Source organism: Typopeltis vanoorti, chromosome 4, assembly GCF_054136105.1.
Source record: "Typopeltis vanoorti isolate ZY-2024b chromosome 4, IOZ_Tvanoo_1.0, whole genome shotgun sequence".
Classification (NCBI taxonomy): domain Eukaryota; kingdom Metazoa; phylum Arthropoda; class Arachnida; order Uropygi; family Thelyphonidae; genus Typopeltis; species Typopeltis vanoorti.
This window is the reverse complement of record NC_143552.1, coordinates 59,554,234-59,579,936: the sequence shown is the minus strand read 5'-3', so window position 1 is coordinate 59,579,936 and position 25,703 is coordinate 59,554,234. Positions and strand designations below refer to the sequence as shown.

Genomic DNA, 25,703 nt, shown 5'->3' with positions numbered 1-25,703 from the left:
TACAACAAAACTGGCTAAGTTATGTTGAATATATCTGTTCGCAAATATATTCAACTCAAAATCCCTTTGACCTAATAAAAATGTAGAATGCTGATGAAACTTCATCAGCATTCTATCTGTTAAAATGCAATTACCCCCCCCCCCCTCCGTTAAAGGATTATTGTCTTTATGTGCACTGTATCACTTTGAATTTCTTTACTGTCTTATGATATTTGACCCTTTTTTTGCTGCACAATTTATTTTTTGTGTCTGTTCCCAAATAAAAACGAATGGAAATATTATGTCAAATATTAATATTTTTAAATAACATTTATTGAAATAAATGTGACATTTTGCTTTCTTTTCTTGAAATTAAAATTATATCGGTCGCACATTTCAATTTTAGGGACTTTTTTTAATGAACAACAAATGATGTTGAACATTACTCGGGGTTTCCGGTTTTAACATCAAAAATTTATATCCAATGGCATTTTATCAGAGATTCTTCACCTTTGTCTTTTGCTTAAAACTGCAACAGTACAATTACTTTGGAAAAATATCGAATTCAAACAAAAAGAAAGTGCACATATGTTATCTAGCAGTATTTTTTTCGTGTGCGTGTGTGGGAGTGATAATTTTGGGAGGGGGTTAGCCATTAAAGGCGAATTAATTCTGTTATGAAAATTTTGGAAATAAAATTTCATTTGGACGCATGCACCTACATATGTTTCTAAGGATAAAGTGTAGGGAAAATATCACTACTTTAAAACTGCAGTATGATACTGAAAATATATACATAACAGTTGACTTCATAACTGCCGTTTATTTCGATTTGCAGGGAGTGATTGGGGAAACCAAGAAAGTTGAAATTCAAAAACCCACAGATTACATTTACAAAAATTATGCGTTACATGATATGATTCAAGATTTACATATGATTCTCTATAAAGCAAAATTTAAAAGTGGAACCTAATCTGTGAACTAACCTTCGAACTAAGATTATGAATAAAAAAGAAAACTTAATTAGGAACAGATGGAGGCTGTATTCAATTTTAGATTCGGATTTTCATGAATTTATAAAATAATTGTTTGACAAAAATAATTATCTTCAATCAAGTTCTGGGAGAATTTTAAAATGTATTGGTGATTAAAATAATTAGCCAAAAAATTGATACTGACATTGATCTTCCAAAGTGATATAATATGAAACGAAGAAAGTATGAAAGGATTTCTTATTTTGCGCTGGCATTAAAAACTATAATTATACGATAAAAACAAGCAGCAAAATGAATATAACTCATAGGTATTTAGTCTGATATAACTTAGATTCTGGTTACCAAGCAAACGGCAAGCAACTGCGTTTCTTGCTGTAGGCAACTGAACGTAGCTACTACATACGCCAAGTAATCTAGTTAAGTGTTCTTTTCAGCGTGAAGGATTATTGCCCCTTCTAATGGAAATGATTGTCAAACTACACTTCTTATCCATGTTCTTTCAGCAGGTGGACAGAATATTATCCAGGTTTGCTGGACTATACAAGTCCAGTAAAGAAATGGTACGCTTACATATATGAATTTTATGGAATACAGGGGTTCCTGTTAGTTTTATATGAAGCAAAATCTGCTGCCCCGAAGTCTTGATGCCCATAGACGATTGCCGAGGTCCGCCTAATGATAAAACCGGCCCTGAGTATAACAGTGGAACTAGTTTAAAAAATTGTAATGGACAACATAAGGAACTAAAGTCCTAATTGGTGCCATCTACGTTGGAAAAAGAGCAAAAAAAAGTACTAATTAGATCATAAAACTTTCTCCAAGATTTTTGGTAAATTTATACAGCCGGCATAATTGTTGAGGTTTGGTGTATGTTTTAAAGCTGCTGTTGATTGCAAAAACAATCTCTCTGACTTATGAGTTCTGTGTAGTACTTTTGTTTTTTTTTTTCATTTGATCCTGTGTGAAAGGATATCCAAGGCATGGTCTGCTAGACCCAACTCACCACAACAGTAGTGCCAAATATCTTTTTTATGTTCACCAAGGCAGATGTCAACAGTTCTTCCTGTCTGTAAATAGTAAATTAGGTCACAAGAACAGGACACTCATAAACTCCTGGATTTGATAAAGAAGAGAGTTTGTCCTTAGGCAAACAAATGAGAGTTGCCAATTTGACATAAGGTTTTAAATGTAGTGCATAGCTGATATTTTTTAAGCAATCTAGATATCCTTTCAGATGTGCCTTGAATGTATGGGATGGATAAGGAAGTCATTTAATCTCTTTTACAAGGCCTGGATGTGATAACACCTGGACTGTTGAGCACAGATCTGATCTCCTGGGTTCTAGGGGGATAAAGAAGCTGTCAAAATAGTGCAAAAGTATAGGGATTATGGAATGTAAATTATGAGAATAGATAGAGAGTGTGTGGACTGCAGACTATGATCAACAGGAAAAAGAGGGTTGATATAACATCACCAGAGTTAAAGATCGGTACTATCAACGTAAGAAGCCTGAATGGCAAAGAAATGGAGCTAGCTGAGGAATTAGTTAAGTACCAGATCGACATAATAGGGGTGACTGAAACAAAAAAGACCAAAACTGGTGAGATCTTTCTAAGCAATAAATACAAAATGTTATATTCAGGCAATGACGATCAAGGAAAAGGAGTAGCCATAGTATTCAACACAAAATACGAGGCTAATCTTCTTGAATGGCAGTCAGTCTCAAGTAGAGTACTGTGGGCAAATATGAGAATGGGGAACTGGACAATGAGACTTATTTGTGCCTATGGTCCCACAGAAGGTTCTACTAAGGTAGAAGTGGAGGAATTTTTTGATGCTCTAGAAAAAGCCACTGACACAATGAAAAAGGAAAAGTTGGTCCTTGTTGGGGATCTAAATAGCAGAGTAGGAAATGATTGTGAAACATACAAAAATATTTTGGGAAAATTTGGAGAAAAGAGCAAAGCTAATAATGGCAAATATCTGTTGGATTTCTGCTCAGGAAATGGACTGGTTATTACTAACACCATGTTCCAACATACAAATGTGCACAAATTCACATGGAGAGAAGAGGCTAGGAATAAGAAAAGTCTCATTGACTATGTTATTATTGATAGTGATGTCTTCTCCCTGGTGCAGGACACCAGAGTGTACAGAGGATTTGAAATTGGAAGTGATCACTATTTAGTCTTGAGCAGGATAAAATTGAATTTCATATTGAAAAGAATAACATATAAGAAAGTTTTAAAGCGAATAAAAGTTGAGCAGCTCTCAGATGTGAACTGTAGACTAAAATACAGAAAGATTATTGAAAAGAAAATGAAAGAGTTTGAGAACAGGAATCAAACCTTGGAGATTCAGTGGCAAACTCTGAAGAAAACATTGATTGATTCTACCAGAGAGGCATGTGGTGAGGTTGTGTGCAAGGATTAAAAAATCAGAACTCCCTGGTGGACACAGGAAGTTAAAGAGGCAGTGAAGGAAAAGAAGAAAGCATATCAAAAGTTCCTGGCAAATAAATCAGCTTTTACTCTTACAGAATACAGAGACAAATATAAGAAAGCTAAACAGTGTGTAAAACTAGCTAAACAAAAGTCATGGGAGGACTTTGGCAAGAATATAGAAAATAAATATCAAGAAGTGGCAAAATATTTTGGAGGTTGTTGAAGAAGCTTAGGAATGGAGGAAAGAGTGCTGTAAAGGAGTTACAGATGATAAAGGTGACATGAAAACAGGAGAAAAAGATATCCTTGAAGTATGGAGTAATTACTTTGAAAAACTGCTAAATGAAACAAGCAGTGATGACAGCACAGTGATAAAAAAACACTGACCAGGCATGTAGTCAGGAATACATATCCATACTTGAAGTAGAAAAAGCCATCAAAGGCTTGAAATGTGGAAAGGCAGCAGGAGTAGATGATATTCGATCAGAAATGCTGAAGTATGGTGGTATAAAAGTCTTACAGTGGCTGCACTGCATAGTTCAGAAAGCCTGGACAGAGGGACGAATTCCCGATGATTGGAGTAGAGCTCTCATAGTACCCATATATAAAAAGGAAAATAAAACTGAATGTGAGAATTACAGAGGTATTTCCCTACTGAGTGTTCCTGGCAAGATCTATGCCAGTATACTTGAGAAACGGTTGAGAAGAATTGTGGAAAAAAAGCTTGGTGAAGAACAAGCTGGATTAAGGCCAAATAGAGGCTGTCAGGATCAGATCTTCGCTTTACGACAAATAGTCGAGAAAGCATGGGAATATAACAAAGATCTGTATTTAAGTTTTGTCGATTTGGAAAAGGCATATGACAAGGTGCCAAGAGAGAAGCTTTTCAATATGCTGCAGTTATATGGTGTCAATGGTGCATTATATCAAGCAATATTTAGTCTTTATTTGAGTTGAAAGTCAGCAGTTAGAATTGAAGGAAGTACAGGAAGATGGTTTAATGTTAAATCTGGTGTGAGACAAGGATGTACATTATCCCCTCTGTTATTCATTATCTATATGGATCACATTATGAAGAAGTGGTATTAAACATGATATCAAAATTGGAGATGTTAATGTCAGCTCTTTGTTTTATGCAGACGATGTTATACTTCTAAATAAATCTGCTACAAGTCTGCAAGATTCCCTGACTAAATTAAATAACTGTTGTAATAGATATGGCATGAAGGTCAGCAATAAAAAGACAGACAATGAAAATAGGCAGAATTATTGAAAAAGTCAACTGTGTTGAGAATGGAGAACCTGTGGAACAAGTAAAACATTTCAGCTACTTAGGCACACTTTTTACGGAAGATGGTAAATTAAATATGGAAATAGACAACAGAATCAACAAAGCTGGTATGGAAGTCAACTGAATAAATTCATATGGAAGAAGAGAGAAATTAGTCGGAACACTAAATTAGCTGTATACAAGACAGTGTTCAAACCAGTTTTAACTTTATGGATCTGAGAGCTGGGTTAGAAGTAAAACACTTGACCAAAGACTAGAGACCGCAGATATGAGAGTCCTGAGAAAGATTATAGGCGTGAACCGATGACATCAATGGCAATATCATATTAAAAATGAGGATATTAGGGAAGAACTTGACATTGTTATCATCCAGGAATGAGTTAGCAGAGCTAATCTCAGATGGTATACACTTAAACAGAATGGGCGAGGAAAGATTAGCAAAACAAGTGTTCTCTGCCAGGTTGGCTGGAAAACGACCCAGAGGAAGACCAAGATATAAGTCAATTGATACAGTACAAAAGTGCCTTAGACGATAGAAATAATATAAATAATATAAATAAATAATATAAAAAATAAGAAATAAGATCTGATAATGTTGGAGTCTTGACAAGTAACAGACTGATTTGGAGGAAAATTGTAGATAGGAAGTTAGTAATGATGTAATTTTTCATGTAGTGCTATCATATCCTGTACACCCCTTGAGGGTACATAGCGGGAATTTGATGATGATTAACATTATATTTCCATGCAATTATTATTATTGTTATGTGACACCTCCAAGAGTAAGTGTCCTCCCTTGATGAGCCTTTGTACTCATCATGGGAGGGCAATTACTCTACAACTCTCCATCTTCACCAACTACAGCGAATTGCAACTACACCAACATCATCTACACCAACGGCATCTATTGTCCACCAGCATTTTTTTTTTTTTTTTAAACAGACAATCACTAACATCCATGCCCACAGTGGAATTTGAATCTGCAGCCTTTTGGCTGGAGAGCGGATACGCTAACCACTTGGCCAACTAGGCCAGCATGTCCTTAGCATGTTTAATTTAATGTATGTAATGTATGTTACACTTTATTACACTTTGCAAAATATGATTTACTATTAAATTAAAGATGCCAAGAAATTATATTCTTGTTTAATCCTTTATCCAAGAGTTAGCAAACAAAGTTTGCATGTGAAGTATCTTCACAACTAGGCTAATTATATGTAGAGGTTAATGACTTCACATTAATTGCCTTGGTATGAATTACTGTTATTTAGATACCTCCAAAAATAATAATAAATAATAATAAGTGTTCATGAAAGCAAGCATCTGCTGTACACTGGCAATATGGCAAGGATCATGGTTGACAGTTTAGAGTCATAAAGTGTAAGATTATGCATTTTACCACATTAAAGTGAAAAGATTACAAGCTGTGTACTAAACAACCGAACTGAAGAAAATTGTGAGGGTAGGGGATGATGGTGGACAGAGAATTGAAGTTTAGAGGACATACTGCAGACATTCTCAAACAGCTCACTGAATTACCAGAATGTTGTAAAACACAAAGCAGAGACAAGGAAATTATTATTTGCTTTCTCTCTCTGCATTTCTTTTTATGGTCTTGATAATAGCTACATCTGGACTTGCACAGATCTGGTTTCCTGGGGGTTCTTATGAGATAAGTGATAGAGGATCCAGAGATTATGACCAAGATGAAACATAGATGGTATATTTCTGTTTTATAGGCAGAAAAAGGCAGGATATCATAGAAACATTAATGTTTTAAGAGATTAGTGCAGAAGAAATTTTTGGTACTTGACAAGAAAGTAGAGAAATATAGGGGGGGGGGTACCTCTGAAAATTGCATAAGAGTATGGTTGCCAAGGGCATGAGGACTATTCTTTGCCTGAAAAGTGGTGATTGAGTGAAATGGATTACTAGAATCTGGTCTAATGTGAGTGTTTTGTCAGTGAATAATAGTTAATGTTGACCTCCAGCAATGGGCATTTGGATTTATGGAGGCCAAATAATAATAATAATAATTGCAACATCATTTCATGCAAAACTTCCACAACAGCAGCAAACACCAATACTATATCTTCTTGAGATAGAAGATATAGTATTGGTTTCATTCCGGAAGTGATGTGATAACATAACATTAGAATATTATCATTACTTACCAGTTAAAAAATAAGTTAACAGACCATTTCCTCAATGTTTTATTTCTCATTATATCAAGTGGACCAGGAATTTCTTCTTCCTGCCTCGATCCAGTGAACTAAAATCAAAAACATCATTTGTAATTTTTGATCATTTTAAAAATTATATCTTACTCCATATATTATTGAATGAATATAGCAAAAGTGTACTTGGGGATATAATAATAGCTTTCCCTCCCTCCCCACTCTTTCTCTCTTATATATGTATGTATGTTCTTGTTTAATCCTTTATCCAAGTGTAAGCAAATAAAATTTGTGACTGAAGTATCTTCATGACTAGGCTACTTGTACATATAGAAGCTGATGATTTCACATCATTTGCCTTATACAAAGGATTAAACAAGAATATAATTTTTTAGCAAGTTCAATTCAATATATATGTATGTACTTTGCAAAATATGATATTATATTTTTGATACAAAATATTATACAGGTGCCCTCGGTTTATGACAGTTCAATTTACGCCGGATGCCTGTGCATGCTTTCTTACTACAGTGCGGTCTGACTGAGAAACGACACTAGCAGGAACTCTAGTGTTTGAGATTTTACCGAGCTACTACGACGTATATGTATCAAATCTAGTTTTACTCTTGAATCTACCTAATTGTTCTATTTAATTTATTTTACATACACACGTATTTAAATTGATAAAGTACATAATTACATACCATGTCTGATAAAAGAAGTGCAGAAAAGTTAGCAGAACTTGGTGTTAAGAAGGCACGGAAATCAATCAGTCTCACACTTGAAAAGAAGATGGAGGTGATTTGAAGAATGGAAGATGGACAGACACGAGCTAATGTCTGTAGAAGCATGAACTTACCTCCATCGACTGTTACTAAAATTATGAAAAATGCAGATAGAATAAAACAGTCTGTGCAGCGATCTATGACAGTACTAAATGCAAAACATGTAAGTTATAGCAGGGGTAAACTTCATGAAAAATGGAAAAATTATTATCATTATGGATAGATGACTTGAATCAGAAAAACATTCCTCTGACACAGGCTGTTATTATAAGTGAGAAAGCAAAAACAATTTTTGAGGATCTTAAAAAGACCCATTAAATGAAAAGATGGAGGCGAAGAAACATTTTTAGGAAGCAAAGGTTGGTTCATGAGATTTAAGCGCGAAGTAAATGCCATAGTGTCAAATTACGTCGTGAAGCAGCAAGTGCAGATATTGAGGCAGCAGCTGCTTTTCCTAAAGAATTTCAAGACTGTGTAGAAAAAGGAGGTTATACCCCTGATCTTATTTTTAATCTTGATGAGACTGGGTTCTACTGGAAAAAATTGCCATCATGCACCTTCATTTCCTGTGAAGAATGTTCCGCTTCAGGTTTTAAAGCTGCAAAAGACAGACTTACACTTTTGTCGGATGCAAATGTCTCCAAAACTTTGAAGCTTAAACCAATGTTGGTGTACACCATTCACAGACACCACGGGCCTTCAAGGGTTTAAAAGCCATGCTACCAGTCTATTGGAAATGGGACAAGAAAGCTTGGGTTACACAAGACATTTTTATAGATTGGTACACAAATTATTTTTGTCCTACCATGCTTCGCCAGCCAAGGCATTGCTTCTTTTGAATAATGCTCCTGAACATCCTCAAAACCTTGCTGAAGTAAGAACACATTGGATGTCAAGGTTGTTTATATGCCCCCAAACACAACAAAATCCTTTTGCAACCGATGGATCAGGGGATTATATCAATCTTCAAAACCTATTACCTCCGTATAACATTTATGGTAAGAGTCTTGGACACTTCAGGTAAAACTATTAAAGACTATTGGCGGTCATTCGATATTTTGAAGGGCATTAACAACATCAAGGCAGCTTGGAATGAAGTGTCAGCAAAGTGCTTAAAAGGGGCATAGTGAAAACTTCTTCCAGCATTTATGCACGACTTTGAGGAATTAAAGCAACAGGAGAATGTTATTGATGAAGTTATCAAGCTTACGCGAGAGGCGGGATTGGACGATATTACAGCTGAAGATGTGACGGAAGTCTTGGAGAGCCATGATGAACCGCTTTCCAATGAAAACTTAAAAGAATTAGCCGAACAATTAAGTCAATATCCAAAGGAGGAGAAAGAAAACAAGAAGATCCTCTGACATATATAAAAACGGCCAATTTACAGCATATTCTTGCAAGCATAGAGACATTGACTGATGAACTCTGAGAAATGGACCACGATTGCAAACGAAGTGCGAACATAAAAAGGAGTGTAATCGCATCTATTCGACCTTACACTGAACTCGTGAAAGAAAAAAGAGAAAATCTAGGCAGTTAACAGTGGATACTTTTTTTCAAAAAAAATGCAGGTGATCCGAAACCATCATCATCAAATTCCTGCCATGTATCCTCAAGGGATGTACAGGATATGATAGTACTATATGAAAAATTTATATCATTACTATCTACAATTTTCCTCCAAATCAGTCTGTTACTTGTCAAGACTCCATCATTATCAGATCTCATATTTCTATCGTCTAAGGCACTTGGTACCGTATCAATCCATCTATATCTTTGTCTTCCTCTGGGTCGTTTTCCTGTCAACCTGGCAGAGAACACTTGTTTTGCTAATCTTTCCTCGCCCATTCTGTTTAAGTGACCATACCACCTCAGATTAGCTCTGCTAACGCATTCCTGGATGCCGACAATGTCAAGATCTTTCCTAATATCTTCGTTTTTAATACGATATTGCCATTGAAGCCACCTGTTCATGCCCCTAATCTTTCTCAGGACTCTCATATCTGCAGTCTCTAGTCTTTGGTTAAGTGCTTTACTTCTGACCCAGCACTCAGATCCATAAGTTAAAACTGGTTTGAACACTGTCTTGTATACAGCTAATTTAGTGTTCTGACTAATTTCTCTCTTATTCCATATGAATTTATTCAATTGACTTCCTACCATAGCAGCTTTGTTCATTCTGTTGTCTATTTCCATATTTAATTTACCATCTTCACTAAAAATCGTGCCTAAGTAGCTCAAATGCTTTACTTGTTCCCCAGGTTCTCTGTTCACAACACAGTTAACATTTTCAACAATTCTGCCTATTTTCATTGTCTGTTTTTTTTCATTGCCGACCTTCATACCATATCCATTACAACAGTTATTTCAATTTAGTCAGGGAATCTTGCTAACTTGCAGCAGATTTATTTAGAAGTATAACATCATCTGTCTGCATAAAACAAAGAGCTGACATTAACATCTCCAATTTTGATATCATGTTTAATACCACTTCTTCATAATGTGACCCATATAGATAATGAATAAGAGATGGGATAATGTACATCCATGTCTCACACCAGATTTAACATTAAACCATCTCCCTGTACTTCTTTCAATTCTAACTGCTGACGTTCAACTCAAATAAAGACTAAGTATTGTTTGATATAATGCCCCTTTGACACTATATAACCAATGCATATTGAATAGCTTTTCTCTTGGCACCTTGTCATATGCCTTTTCTAGATCGAAAAAACTTAAATACAGATCTTTGTTATATTCCCATAATTTTTCAACTATTTGTCATTATGTGAAGAATTGATCCTGACAGCCTCTATTTGGCCTGAATCCAGCCTGTTCTTCACCCAGCTTTTCTTTCACAATTCTTCTCAACTGTTTCTGAAGTATACTAGCATAAAGTTTACCAGGAAACTCAGTAAGGAAATACCTCTATAATTCTCACATTCAGTTTTATTTTCCTTTTTATATATGGGTACTATGAGAGCTCTACTCCAATCATCGGGAATTCGTCCCTCTGTCCACGCCTTCTGAACTATGCAGTGCAGCCACTGTAAGACTTTTATACCACCATACTTAAGCATTTCTGGTCGAATATCATCTACTCCTGCTGCCTTTCCACATTTCAAGCCTTTGATGGCTTTTTCTTCTTCAAGTATAGATATGTATTCCTGACTGTATGCCTGTTGAGTGTTTTTTACCACTGCTTGTTTCATTTAACAATTTTTTTGAAGTAATTACTCTATACTTCAAGGATATCTTTTTCTCCTGTTTTCATGTCACCTTTATCATCTCTAATTCCTTTTACAGAGCTATTTCCTCCATTTCTGAGCTTCTTCAACAACCTCCAGAATATTTTGCCACCTTCTTGATATTTATTTGTTCTTGCCAACATCCTCCCATGACTTTTGTTTAGCTAGTTTTACACAGTGTTTAGCTTTCTTACATTTGTCTCTTTATTCTCAAAGAGCACAAGCTGACTTATTTGCCAGGAACTTTAACTTCCTGTGTCCACCAGGGAGTTCTGATTTTTTAATCCTTGCACACAACCTCACCACATGCCTCTCTGGCAGAATCAATCAATGTTTTCTTCAGAGTTTGCCAGTGAATCTCCGAGGTTTGATTCCTGTTCTCAAACTCTTTCATTTTTTCTTCAATAATCTTTGTGTATTTTAGTCTACAGTTCACATCCGAGAGCTGCTCAACTTTTATTCACTTTAAAACTTTCTTACATGTTATTCTTTTCAATATGAAATTCAATTTTATCCTGCTCAAGACTAAATAGTGATCACTTCCAATTTCAAATCCTCTGTACACTCTGGTGTCCTGCACCAGGGAGAAAACATCACTATCAACAATAACACAGTCAATGAGACTTTTCTTATTCCTTGCCTCTTCTCTCCATGTGAATTTGTGCACATTTTTATGTTGGGACATGGTGTTAGTAATAACCAGTCCATGTCTTGAGCAGAAATCCAATAGGTATTTGTCATTATTATTAGCTTTGCTCTTTTCTCCAAATTTTCCCAAAATATTTTTGTATGTCTGACAATCACTTCCTACTCTGCTATTTAGATCGCCAACAAGGACCAACTTTTCCTTTTTCATTGTGTCAGTAGCTTTCTCTAGAGCCTCAAAAAATTCTTCCACTTCTTCCTTAGTAGAGCCTTCTGTGGGACCATAGGCACAAATAGGTCTCATTGTTCAGTTCCCCATTCTGATATTTGCCCACATCACTCTACTTGAATTTGCCTGCCTCGTATTTAGTGTTGAATACTATGGCTACTCCTTTTCCTTGATTGTCATTGTCTGAATATAACATTTTGTATTTATTGCTCAGAAAGATCTCACCAGTTTTTGTCTTTTTTGTTTCAGTCTCCTGTTTTATGTCGATCTGGTACATATCTAATTCCTCAGCTAGCTCTATTTCCTTGCCATTCAGGCTTCTTACGTTGATAGTACCGATCTTTAACTCTGGTGATGTTGAGTTGGGGTTTATTTTTAGATTTGTTCCAGTAGCTGACTTTTCGCTGTTTGTCCTGGTTCCCTGGCAAAAACAACAGGGGCCTTGTTTAACTGGGCGACGCCCCAGCCGGCATGAAATTTTGTCATGTTGTACCATCATTTTGTATTTTGGTTTAAGCCAATAAGAATTCAATTTGGTCGGCTAACTCCCAAATTTCCAGTCCATCCTCGTTTGTTCAGTATCCAGGTAGATACCCAACAGGGTGCACCACGAGAAGTTGAGGATTAAACATTAGGTCAGAAGCCCTGGTTGGTTCTCTGCATTCCTTTAAAGGCTATGTGGAGGTCTCCTCTCAGTTATACAGGTTTCACCATATGAAACCAGGAACTTCAAAATAGAAATACGTAATATCTTTTCGAAGTTTCATAAATTTTGTATATAATTTTGTTTTATTTTCATTATTAATCATTTTATTTTAACAAATATATATATGTATGTATTATCGAAGCTTTAAATATAATGTTACACATACTTCATGTGCATATTTTTTGACTGAGCGGAACATGACTTTGTACCTTGCATTAAAATTGGGTTCATTTTATGCCAATTCGGTTTATGATCATTTTTTCATGAACGGAAATGAGGTATAAACCGAGGGCTGCTTGTATTTCCCTATAATTTCTTAGCAAGTTTAATTTAATATATGTTCATATGTGTGTCTGTATGTGTTACACCTTATGATACTTTGCAAAATGTGATTTATTATTAAATTAAAGATGCCAAGAAATTATATTCTTGTTTAATCCTTTACCCAAGTGTAAGCAAACTGCATGTCAAGTATCTTTATGACTAGGCTACTCGTATATAGATGCTAATGACTTCATATTAATTGCTTAGTATGATTTACTGTTATTTGGATACCTCCAAATAATAATAAATAATAATAACAGAACTCATCACAGAAGATCAACTCTAGTTCAAATAATGCTATCATACTACTCCTTAAATTCATCCCTCTCAATTACAAGAAATAAAGAAGGTCGGGTACCCTACACTACATTATGTGCTAATAGATGATCCCTCACTTTCTCAATAGCCCCCCTCCAAATGTCTCCAAAAGAAAACGCTGTTCTTTTGGACATTGGAGGGAAGCTATTGTCTTTTATATAGGTATTTCCATGGATACTGCTCCACTGATTGGCCACCACTATTCCATTGCTTTCCTCTGATCATACACAAACACGGGTAGTTAATGGTCAAATCCACACATGGTTTAGCTCCAAAATTATTTTAGCAATTTCTCATTGTCTTTCTTCATTCCATTTTCCTTTGTTCTTAATGATATAATCAAGGATTTATACAATCATACTATCACTCTCTTATCTCTGATGGGCAAATATCCTCATCAACACTACAGTAATTCTGTTTGTTGTCTTCACAACCTTTGCAATATGTTCTCTGATCAGATTTTATATTTCTGTCTTTTAAGGCCTTTTTTATCAATACATCTACATCTTGGTCTTCCTCTACGTGTTTTCCCTGCCAATCTGGCAAAAAAAAAAAACACTTGTTTTGCTAATCTTTCCTATCCCATTCTGTTTAAGTGACCATACCAGCTGAGATAAACTCTGCTAACACATTCCTCAATGTTAACAATAGCAAGTTCTTTCCTAATATCCTCATTTTAAATGTGATATTGATGCCATCTGTTCACTCCACTAATCTTTCTAGAACTCTCATATTAGAGGTCTCCAGTGTTTGATCAAGTGTTTTATTTCTAACTCAGCTCTCAGATCCATAAATTAAAACTGGTTTGAACACTGTCTTGTATACAGCTAGTTTACTGTTTTGACACTAATTTCTTTCTTATTCTATATAACTTTACTCAGCTGACTTCCTACCATAACAGCTTTACTAATTCTGTTGTCTATTTCCATATTTAATTTACCATCTTCATTAAAAATTGTGCCTAAATAACTGGAATTTTTTCCTTGTTCTATAGGTTTCACAATTCAGGATACAGTTAAGGTTTTCAATGTCTCTGCTATTTTCATTGTCTTTTTATTGCTGATATTCATACCCAGTTTATTATAACAGTTATTCAATTTAGTCAGGGAATCTTGCAGACTTGTACTGGATTTATTCAGACGTATAACATCATCCGCATTAAAAATAAATAGCTAACATTAACATCGCCAATTCTGATATCAGATTTAATACCATTTACTTCATAACATGATCCATATAGATAATAAATAATTGCAGAGATAATGTGCATCCTTGTCACACACCTGATTTTACCTCAAACTATCTTCCTGTACCTCCTTCAAATCTAACCTGCTGACATAGCATAAATAAAGACTATGTACTGCTCGATATAATGTCCCATTTACAGTATATAACTGCATTGTTTTAATGGTATTTCCTCTTGGCACTTTGTCATATGCCTTTTTCAGACCAACAAAACTTAAATACAAATGCTCATTATATTCCCAAGAGTTCTCAATTGTCTTAAAGTGAACATCTGATCATGACAACCTCTATTTGTCCTGAATCCAGCTTGTTCTTCACCAAGTTTTCCTTCCACAATTTTCCTTAACTTAAGAAATCACGTATACTTGAGATTTATGTGTGTGTGTGTCCAACCAATCTTTTTTTTCCCTTCAGGATTTAATAATGATGGTACTCATGAATTTACCCAGATTTATCATCCTGATCATGAGAACAGTCTGATACTGCTTCCTGTAAATTCTTTCCAAGACTAACTTCAATGCATTGTCAACATCCTGTCCCTGGCAGATTCTTATATCATGATACTGTTATAAGCTGCATTCTAAGTTTGCTATATGTGCCTGCTCTGTAGTTCCATATATACCCATGCTTAACTGAAAATTCTATACATTTGGCCACCACCAAGTCAAGACTGCATGACTGCTTCCTGAATCTGAGACAATGTGGTTACCTTGGTTATGGACAAATCTTCTGATGCTATCATCAATTCACTAGCACTCTCAAACCACCTACAATCTTCTTTAACATATATTGTTTCAGGTAATGATTTTTTGGTAGTTGCATCAATTCCATTTCTTTCCCTGCATGTGACAAATCTTCCTTCCAATCCATGTCCATGAAGGTTCCATTATAATCACTAACCCTGTACTCATTGTGTCAATTTGCTGATGCATGCAGCCTATATCTTTTCTTGTACCTCCTACAGCTGCAACCAATATATATATATATTGTCTTTTTGACCACACTCTCCCACCAGACAGTTTCAAATGCTTCCTGCTGAACTTCTGCTCTTACTGGTTATAATTCTTCTGCCATCTTTAATAATTCTCTTCCCTTCTTGCTCTCTCTCTCTCTCTCTCTATCTTCTGTGAAAATACCATACTTCTTGCATTCTATCCATATAATTGTATCATCATCTAACAATTCTCACTAATACCTAACTTTTAGATTTAACTACAACTTTTGCCTAGTTGAACTAAGCAATGTAACTTCATCCCCTTATTTCTGATGCTTCTGGTATTAGGAGATACATAAGCAGCATCTCCTTAGCACCACAACTACTTTTGCATCTTGTATTGACCATCCTTTTCAAATTTGATATCTGAGAAAACTACATTTGACATTTTTCATCATTCTCACACTCACTCCTTTAAAATCTTTCTATCATTAATATACAAATTAGAGTAGTGGTTCCAGTACAGAACACTGAGGCACTCTACTGGTCACCCTCATTCTTCTAGATTTCACTCCACCAGATATGACTCTCTGGTGTCTGTATGTTAATCACCCCCACATTCATGTTACCAGCTACATATCCATTCCAATTTGCTCCAATTTTCATAATATTTATTCATGTAGTATTCTGTCAACTGCCTTTGCAAAGATTAGTAGTATCATGGTGTAATCATTTCCTTCCTTACTCTAATTCTGCTGTCATTATAAAATTTAAGTATAATATTATATAGTATAATGTTATATATTACTTAGGTAGGCCATACTTTTGGGCCTCCATAGCCCATTCGGTATAGACAAAGCCCTTTGGTCGGAAAGACCTGGGTTCGATTCCTGTCTATGATGTGAGGAATCTTTATCTGGTCTTTTTCAACTAAAGGTGAGTTAGCCAGTCTCATATGGAGGTAGAGGATTTTTTCACACAGAAGCTCAGGTTTTTTGTCCCTCAGAACAGGAAAACTGGTCCTTTTGAAAGCACACAGATTTATAGCCATGAATGCTTACAATAGGTGGAAGAGATAGAGTTATCACCACATCGTTACACCCGTAGTTAACCATGAGTTATATCATGGTAGTCAACCTCCTGGATAGGAGATGGCACTTGAATGGAGGACCTACCTTTTACAAAGCCATAGAGTATTGTCCATCCATTGCTAGATTTTTCCTTTAACCAACTTTTCCAATAGTTTAACCACCACTCCTGAGATGGTAGTCTGCAATGTGCTACTTTTGTCTTGGAGCCACCTTTATATAATAGAATTATCTTAACCTCTTAACACCATGTTGGAACCTTACTAGACATGAGACTTACATTGAACAACTTCATCACAGGCACTGCTGATTCTATTGCATATTTACATAACAAGGGATGTCATGACATCCAGTCCCTCTGCTGTATTCACATCAGTATTTATCAATATGATGAGTGCCTCCTATTCATCCCTCAATTCTGACATCAGTCTCTGTAAGTAAGCAGCAAGCAACTGCAAGCTACATTACCTTGACAAAGTAATCACTCAGCAACTCAACTATTTCTTTTGATTTTGTTTCCTACCATCTGCATTGATTAACACCATCTTCCATAGTAATTCTTTCTCTTACTTGCTACATAAAACACTTTAGATTTACTTTGTCTGCTTAGCTAATTTTCTCTCATAATCTGATTTGGCCTTTCTTATCATACTAGTCAACCTTCTTGTCTGTGCTTTGTACTGCTCAGGAGTAAGCCGATCATTTTTTTCTTTACATCTCTACTCATTCACTTAATGCCTCACTTGGTTTATCCTCTTGACTACGAAACATACAGTCTGACACTACTTCTCTCAAACAATTCCTGACCACTTCCCATGCACTACTGAAATTCTTTCCTAGTAGTTTCTTAAGCTAATAGCACTGCTCCAAGATGCCTCTCTCCTAAATCCATCATGATTACCAGCTTCATTGAACGATATAATTCAATATAAACCATTTATTGACAGTAAGAATCTACATGGAAACATAAGTTTCTGTAATTGTTTAGCAATTCTGTGGGAAGTTTTCGGTACTGAGACTGCATTATGATGTAAATAAAGAGTTTAATAAAAATTATCAGGGGTTGATTGATGATGTAAGTCTTACGACTTGCGAAACTTGTCAAGTTTTAATTGCTTATTTTTTATTAAACTCTTTATTTACAACATAATGTGGAATCGGAAAATATCTTTCAATACTATGATGAATTGGAAAGAAGAATTGTAGAATCTAAAGAAATCATCCTCAATCCAGTACATCTCAATGCTAACCTCAGCTATGATCTCTCAGACTGTCATTGCACTGCTATCCAACTTTGGTGTTCACAAGACCGTTAACAGACCACAAAACATTGATAACACTTTAATGTATAGATTTTTTTTCTTTCTCAATGTTTGTTGGTAGTGCCCTCATGTTATGCACCTAAAGAAGTCTACTAAGAAGACAAAACTAATGGTGCAGTTTACTTAATTAAAATATTATTTCTATTTTTTATCTCTCAGCTTATAGTCATTTAATCTATTTCATATATGTCTCTGTGCGTGCATATTCACCCCCCCCCCAACCACAAAATGTTAGAATAGACAGATCATGTTTGCCAGACAAATAACTTACAGGAGTGTGCTAAAGTAGCTTTTGCAATGTGCATGTGGATATACTTTTGAGGAATATGACCTTAATACAACAGTCATAACGTAAAGTGTAATTTTAATTTCAATTAAAGTTATTTAATTGAAATTTATCTCAGAGACAGTAGTTTGATGCATAAATATATCACAATGAATCCATTCCAATTCATAATATATGGTGAATAAAGAAAAAAAAAATGGGAAGAGAAAATTTAAACAAAATATGCATAACTACATAATATACTGTCATATTTTCTGTCAATCATATAAAATCATTAAAACACTAACCCGTTCAGGTGACTTAAGAAGATAATCTGGAACTGTTGTGTTATTTATCCTAGCAGCCTTTAAAATTACACATTTTGCTTCCTCATATTTTCCTTTAGAGATAAGCCACCGTACTGATTTTGGAAGGAACCTGAAAGGATACCATTTTAGAGGCTGTATACTATTATGCATAGACTTTTCTGCCATTTAGTTATTTTTTCATAATTATACTAATATAGCCATGCTGCTTCCACTTGATGAAAGTATTCAATCATGTGGTATTATTATTATTTTACAGCATCTCCATGGAGTGCAGAGACTCATTGTGGGAGACCCAAATCGACCATCATACACACAAATCCTATCATACCGCTCCTTGAACCCATTCATCATCAAGGAACTCGCAACCAATTCTGGCAACCCATTCCACTCACTCACCACTCTCCACATGAAAAATATGCCCCCCCCCCCCTACTACCCATAGTCTTACACAACTTCCAAGGATGGCCCCTACTTCTCTGACTATTTGTCATATATGAAAAATTTCACTTGCATCAATTTTAAAAAAAAAAAAACCTTTAATATCTTAAAAGTTTCTATCATGTCTCCTCTTTTCTGCCTATCAACTAAATTTTGTAACCCACACACCTTCAACCTATCTTCATAGGGAGTATTCCACAGAGCTGTCACCATCTTGGTCACTTATCTCTGAATCCTTTCGATCACCTCCTGATCCCCAAGAAACACAGGTGATCGAATCTGTGAGCAGTAGTCAAGATTTGTTTAAATCATAACCTTAAATCCATAGTCTCAAATCATAAAGAGAGATAATAACTTCCTTATCTTTACTTGTTAGTATATTTTTTAACATCCAAGTAATTTGTTCAGTTATTTTACCAATTTTTGCAATATGCTCTCTGAACTTCAACTCTTTGTCCTGGGAGATTACCATATATGCAAAATCTTCTGTTAAAAAGGGGTAGATGTGTAATTACAATGCAGATGATTATGACAAACTGCAAGTCTCAGTTTAGAGCAGTACCTTGGCATAAGAAGTTCGAGGGGAGAGATGTTAGCAGTGAATGAGAGATGGTCAAGTGATATTTGAAGAAGCAGTATCAAACAATATATCAAAAATTATGAAGGGAATGTAAAGATAAAGAATGATCGAGTCCTATGAGCAATACAAGGCAGAGTTAAGAAGGGTGAACCATAGGGTAAGGAAGGACAAAGCTGATTAGATCAGGAAGACCAGTTGATGAGGCCAAAATAAATCCCAAAGATCTTTTGCTATGTGGCAAGTAAAGGGAGGAATTACTATGGAAGGATGACTTTTTGTTTTTGAGCCTCCTTTATGCAGTGGAACTCTTTTGCACTTTTTCCACTCCCTTGTACCTTCCAAGAACTGAATCTAATCTCAAATTAAAGTTTAATCAGAAGAGGTGCCAAACATGTCATAATACATGAGCTGATATACCATCTAATGTCATGGCTGTATTCACATTAAGATTCTGCAATATCATAGGCAGCTCTAGTTCATCTACCTCCCATCAGTCAATGTCACAAATATGGTACTGGAGTATCTAGTGGTGTGTTGGTAAATTTTTTACAACAGGCTCACTTTATGAAAAATTTGATTCTTCACAAAGTTCTATTGCATCTTCAGATGTCTTTGTTTCTGCTTCTTCAAATTTTGTCCTTTTAATGTTTAAGAAATTTCGTTCTATTTCATATTTTCAACTAACGGCTATCCGATCTGTTTAGGTTAAGGGAGTAAAGTAACGCTTCATGTTTCTTTGTAAATCCGACTTTTGTGAATGACTTTTGTCTTGTTCCAATTAACTCTATGTCTAGTGTTGATTGCATGCTCTGCAAGTCCAGACTGTTCAGGTTCAAGGTACTGAATATATGACTTGTGTTCTTCTAACTGGATACAAGCAGATCTCATGTCAAGATTTTTCTTATGAGTCGAAAGGAAACACGAATATTTAGTGGTTTTAACACTTTAGCTATGCATTTGCTAATGCCTTGCACATAGGGGATAGGTATACACATTATTTCTTCTGTATTTGAAGAGGATGCTGAAACACTACTACTCAATGCTCTTTTTATGAAGGAATTCTTATATCCATTGGATAAGGAGGAGGAATTAATATATTGTAATTCTTTCTGTAATAGTTCTTTGGAAGAACAAAAGGAGTGGGCTCTATGAACCAGTTTTTTATAATACCTGCCTTTTGACTGGGAAGGTTATGTGATTCAGCATGGATGTAATGGCCTGTATGAGTCTCCTTCCTATAGACTGTGGATTGCAGGTTACCACCTGGTTGGCAATTAAGAGATCTAGAAAGGTGTTGAAAGTTTAGGAGTGATGTTAGCTTGGTCCACCTTTGCTACAAGTTACCAGGTGTTGTACTACTTACCCCAGTCCTGAAGATATTTTCAGGTGCAAACTTTGTTTGCTCACACTTGGATAAAGGATTAAACTAAATTTATTATAGATCTAGAAAGGCTAATGGCTTATTTACTTCTATTTCTAGGGTGAACTGGATCCTTGGATGAAGTGCATTTATTTTGAGAGAAACTGTTGTAATTCTTCCAGAGTGCCCTTCCATATGGCAAAAATGTCACCCGCATATCTGAACCAAAGGTTAGGTCTGGGTGAAATGTTGTCAAAAATACGTTGTTTGAAGTGCTGTATGAAGTAGTTGGCAATAGCAGGAGAATATAGGATTACCCACTACTGTTCCTTCGATTTGTTGGTATAACTGGTTTTTGAAGGAAAAATAACCAGACTTTATTACAAATTAAAATAATTTGACTATGCATGGAGGAAATTCTTGGTGCAGTAATTCAATGCAGTCTGCTAACAGAACATTCTTAAATAGAGAAATAACATGTAGACTAATCATAATATCTGAATCGTAAAGATGAAGATCGTAAATTTTATTTCTGAAATCCAAAGAATTTTTTTATATATGTAGCAGTTCTTCTGGTTGAAGAAGTGAGTAAATTGGACAGAAATTTTGTAATTATGTAAGTGGGACAACCTATACAGTCTACAACAGGTCTTAATGGAATTCCTGGCTTATGTACTTTTGGAAGACCATATAATCTAGGTGGGCACCTGAAGGAGGTTTTTACTGTTTTCTTTTATCTTCATCCCATATCGATACATTATCTATAAGAGCATTAAGTCTTTTTATTTGACTACTGGTAGGATCCAAAGTGAGGACCTATAAGTCGAATAGTCGTGGAGTAACAGTGACATTTTTCTCTTGTATTCTCTTCTATCTTGAATAACTACTGCCTTCCCTTTGTCAGCTTTCGTAATAATTAGGTTCTTATTATTCTTCAGCAATTTCAATGCTTTTAGTTCAGAGTACAATAGATTCGGCCGAGGAGGCTTGGTATTAAAAAGGATTTTTGCACATTCAATTCTTTCCTGTTAGCTGTTTTTTGGAGTAAGGATGATGATGTCTGTCATACTCAGGCGAAAATTCTACTAATAAAGAATATTTTACGTGAGTTAATTCTGTTATTATAATAGTAAGTAACAAAATAATTATATTTATTGACGACTCGCATATGTTGTCTATATACAGACAACATATGTAACATCAACATTACTGAATACTTTTAAAGTATTCAGTAATTGGAAGAAAATTACTTTTCAATGAATTATGAAAAAATTACTGGTGAATTGTTTTTTCAATCAATTGCATTTGTAATGAATTGTCGTGTGATGAACTGTGATTCGATAAATTACCTTTTCAATGAATTACCATTCGTTAAATTGTCGTGCAATTAATTGCTTATTCAATGAATTGTCATTCGACGAATTGCCATTCAGTAAACTGGCTTTCGATTAACTGTTTTCAGTGAATTTTCATGGAACCACTTTACTGGGGCAACCCCTCTCCAAGGTTACTTCATCTCCTTCAAATCCCAATGACCAAATCTCAGCACAGAAATACAGATGTAGTCTAATCAAAGCTTTATACAATAGGACTACTACCACCACCACCCTTTTATCTCTTGTGGTTAATGGTCTCCTCAACTTTATTGGGGCAACATGGTTTTATAAAAGGTAGGACTTGCCCTAATAATCTGTTTACTTTTTATAAAGCAAATGACACAGACATAAAACGGACAGATATCAAAGAGTGATGTATGGGGAGTCTGGCAGAAGGTAGATGACCAGTGGAGTAGCACAGGTTGATTGGTTGGTTAATTTATAGTTTATTGACACAAAACCAACAAAGGTCATACTGCGCCATAATAAAGATTACAGCAATACACATGGTCAAAGGTTACAGTCAAAAGAAAATAATCGGACTTTACATAAACAGTCAAAAGAAAAATTGTAAACAATGTGCATGCACAAATATGCAAGACAAGCCAACCAATATACATATAAACAAAATTACAACAAAGGTTACAGAAACGCATTCAAATAGAAATTAGTGAACAATATGCATGAACAAAAATTAAGTTCCACAATGCAACATTTACATATAAACAAAATTACTGCAAAGGTCACAACAACACACAAGATCAAAAGTTACAGCAGTACATAAATAGTCAACAGTACAAGCAAATAAACAGAATGCATGAACAAAAACCAAGCCAAGGAATGCAGTATCTACATATAGATAAAATTATAGCAAATGTGATTACAACAGTACATAAATAGTCAAAAAATGCATAAAAATTAAGTTTAGCAATGCAGTATCTATATATAAACAAAATTACAAGGTCAAACGCTACAGCAATACATAATTAGTCGAAAAATAAACTAGTAAATAAAAGTTAAGCAATGCAGTATTTACATATAAACAAAATTACAGTCAAATGTGCTTGTATAAATTAATTCTTTGTAGAAATTTAACTTTCTAACATCATGCAATCTGCCTGAGTGTATTATGGCTTGGTTAGATAGGTAAAAATTTTATTCCTCTCTCTCTCTCTCATGTGAAGTGCTGGCACTCCACCATAATATGACAGATAGTGAGACATGTATTGCATATTTCACACATGGGAGGGTACTCACTAAATAAGAATTTGTAAGATGACTGTGACCTGTGCACCTAACAAGAACAACTTCCTCTTTTCTCTTTATATGTTGACTAGAATCTATCCCACTGGTTTTAACAGGCCTTTAAGGCCCACAACCTTCCAAGCATGCTTGGATTTCGTAACCGAAATACGAGGATAGAATGGTCACTCCTATGCCTCAAGGTATTCTTGGCTGTATCCCTGTGTGTTCAAGGGGCCGGTTTGCCTGCTTGCGGGATGAAAAACACCAGATAAACTGGCGGAAAAAACCCTACTGCCCGCGCCCAAGACCGGCTAACTTGGCTATGGCTGAGGAAGATCCTTCAGCTCCTCACGTCTCCGACGGGAATCGAACCTAGGACACTCCTTCCCCAGGCATATGGTTGCGAAGCGCAAAGCCACTAGGCTAACCACGCGGACTCTGTTGACTAGAATGCCAATGCTTAATTTCAGGTTTACATGTCATATAACTCGTTTGTCAATGCTTCCTGCTCTTGAGCAATTAGCTTTGATCTTATAAACTGTCAGTAGTCTGTATATGGTACTGTCAAACAGTACGTGTAGAAAGTATGAGCTGATTTAGCAGCTGCAGCCTCATTTCCCTTAATTCCAATGTGGCTGGGAATCCAGCACAACTGAACATCAAAATTAAGGATTTTCATTTTGTAAAACAGGTGTAACACCTTATAAAGTACTGGATGGGGATTATACATAGGAGAGGAGATAACCTGTAAAGAGTTCAATGAGTCTGTATAAATAACACACTTTTGGTAGCAGTTTTCTTTTATATGCACAAGTGCAAGGCATGCAACTCTGCTATATAATTACTGCAATCAGATGTGATCTGGTTGGAGGTAAGAAGGTCAGGAAACAGCAGCACAGCCAACAGAAATATCATTTCTTGAAGCACCAGTGTAGATGGACAAGAAATCAGAGTGGGCTGCTCTGTGTGTGCACAGGACTCAGTACTTGGTCCTCTACTGTTTAATTTGTACATCAGTGATACAGGAAATGATTTAAGAGGAAATTTTCAGTTGTTTGCTCATGATGTAAAGCTAGGAAGAGTGATAGTCAATGAAGATGATAGTTTATTGACACAAAACCAACAAAGGTCGTACTGCACCATAGTAAAGATTACAGCAATACACATGGTCAAAGGTTGACCCAAAACCAACATACAGGAAGATGTTTCATAGAAAAATATGAGGTAGACATAATAATGCTTAAAAAAATGGTTTAAGACATGTAAGGGAAATCGGAATTTTTTAACAATGCCTATATATTTCACTCACTGTGACATGAGTGTACACCGTGTTAGGACAAAATTACGCAGGAAAAAATTACACGGAATAAAATTGCACTGCAAAAATTACATGAGGACGAAATTTTAATTACACAGGGAAGAAATTACACAAAGAAAAGATTACACATCGATAAAAATATACTAAGAAAAAAATTAAAAGGAAAAAATACACGAGTAAGAAATTAGTTGTGTATTTAAAAAAGTAATTTCGAAATTACGAAATTAAACAAAAAATTACACAAATAAAAATACACTAAGAAAAAAAATTAAAAGAAAAAATAGGAAAATATTTATACAAGTAATTTCGAAATTACGAAATTAATAAATTACACAGGGAAGAAAAAACAAAGAAAAAATTACACAAACAAAAAAGTACACATAAAATCTGAAAGTTCTAATCTCTAAAATCACATAAAGACTACAATCTCTATATGAATCCAATCAGTCATTTGCAGTACACATTAAAATGTTACAATCATTTGCACTTTTACCAGAAGAAGTGTTAGAAACATTTTTAGAAGTTGCTGGTCTGTTCTCTAATTTAGACAAATATAATGAACAAATCGAGCAAGTTCTCCTTTACTTCGAACATACATATATTTGAGGTCGACAGCTCAGGAATGGCACTTATAGACAACCTCTATTCAATATTTCTACTTGGAACCATAGACACGGTGCAGCCAACTGTATAGCTAGAACTATGAATTGTATCGAAGGATGGCACTATGGACGTCAGTCGCTCTTTCAGTGTTCCCATCCAATTGTTTGGAAATTTTTGGATTAACATTGTTAAAGAATTACCTTTACAACATACAAACTATTCGCAGCATTTAACTGGTCAATGAAACCCAGGACGTTGTAGGTACATTTCATTAAAACAACGTATTTCAAATATTGTACAAAATTATGACTCTAATAGACGATTGGATTTTTTACATTGCATAGCTTATATGACTTAGTGTTTGTTTTTTATTATTTTTTAAAATAAAAGTAATTTTTGCAATATTGAGAAAGTTTATGTGTTTAATTTGACAACAAAATACCAATAATATTTTAA

The 25,703-nt window shown here is 35.1% G+C and overlaps 1 protein-coding gene across 1 annotated transcript in view; it reads right to left on the bottom strand.

Annotated features, from left to right (window-relative positions):
• The window catches only part of LOC150107348 (organic cation transporter protein-like), a 313,584-nt gene that overhangs the window by 175,342 nt on the left and 112,539 nt on the right, over positions 1 to 25,703 (bottom strand). Inside the window, exons 6-7 of the mRNA XM_090391822.1 lie at positions 18,307 to 18,436; positions 6,884 to 6,981 (exon numbers count right to left, since the gene is read on the bottom strand). Coding sequence (XP_090247948.1) covers positions 6,884 to 6,981; positions 18,307 to 18,436 — 228 coding nt within the window. The remainder of the gene's footprint in view (positions 1 to 6,883; positions 6,982 to 18,306; positions 18,437 to 25,703) is intronic.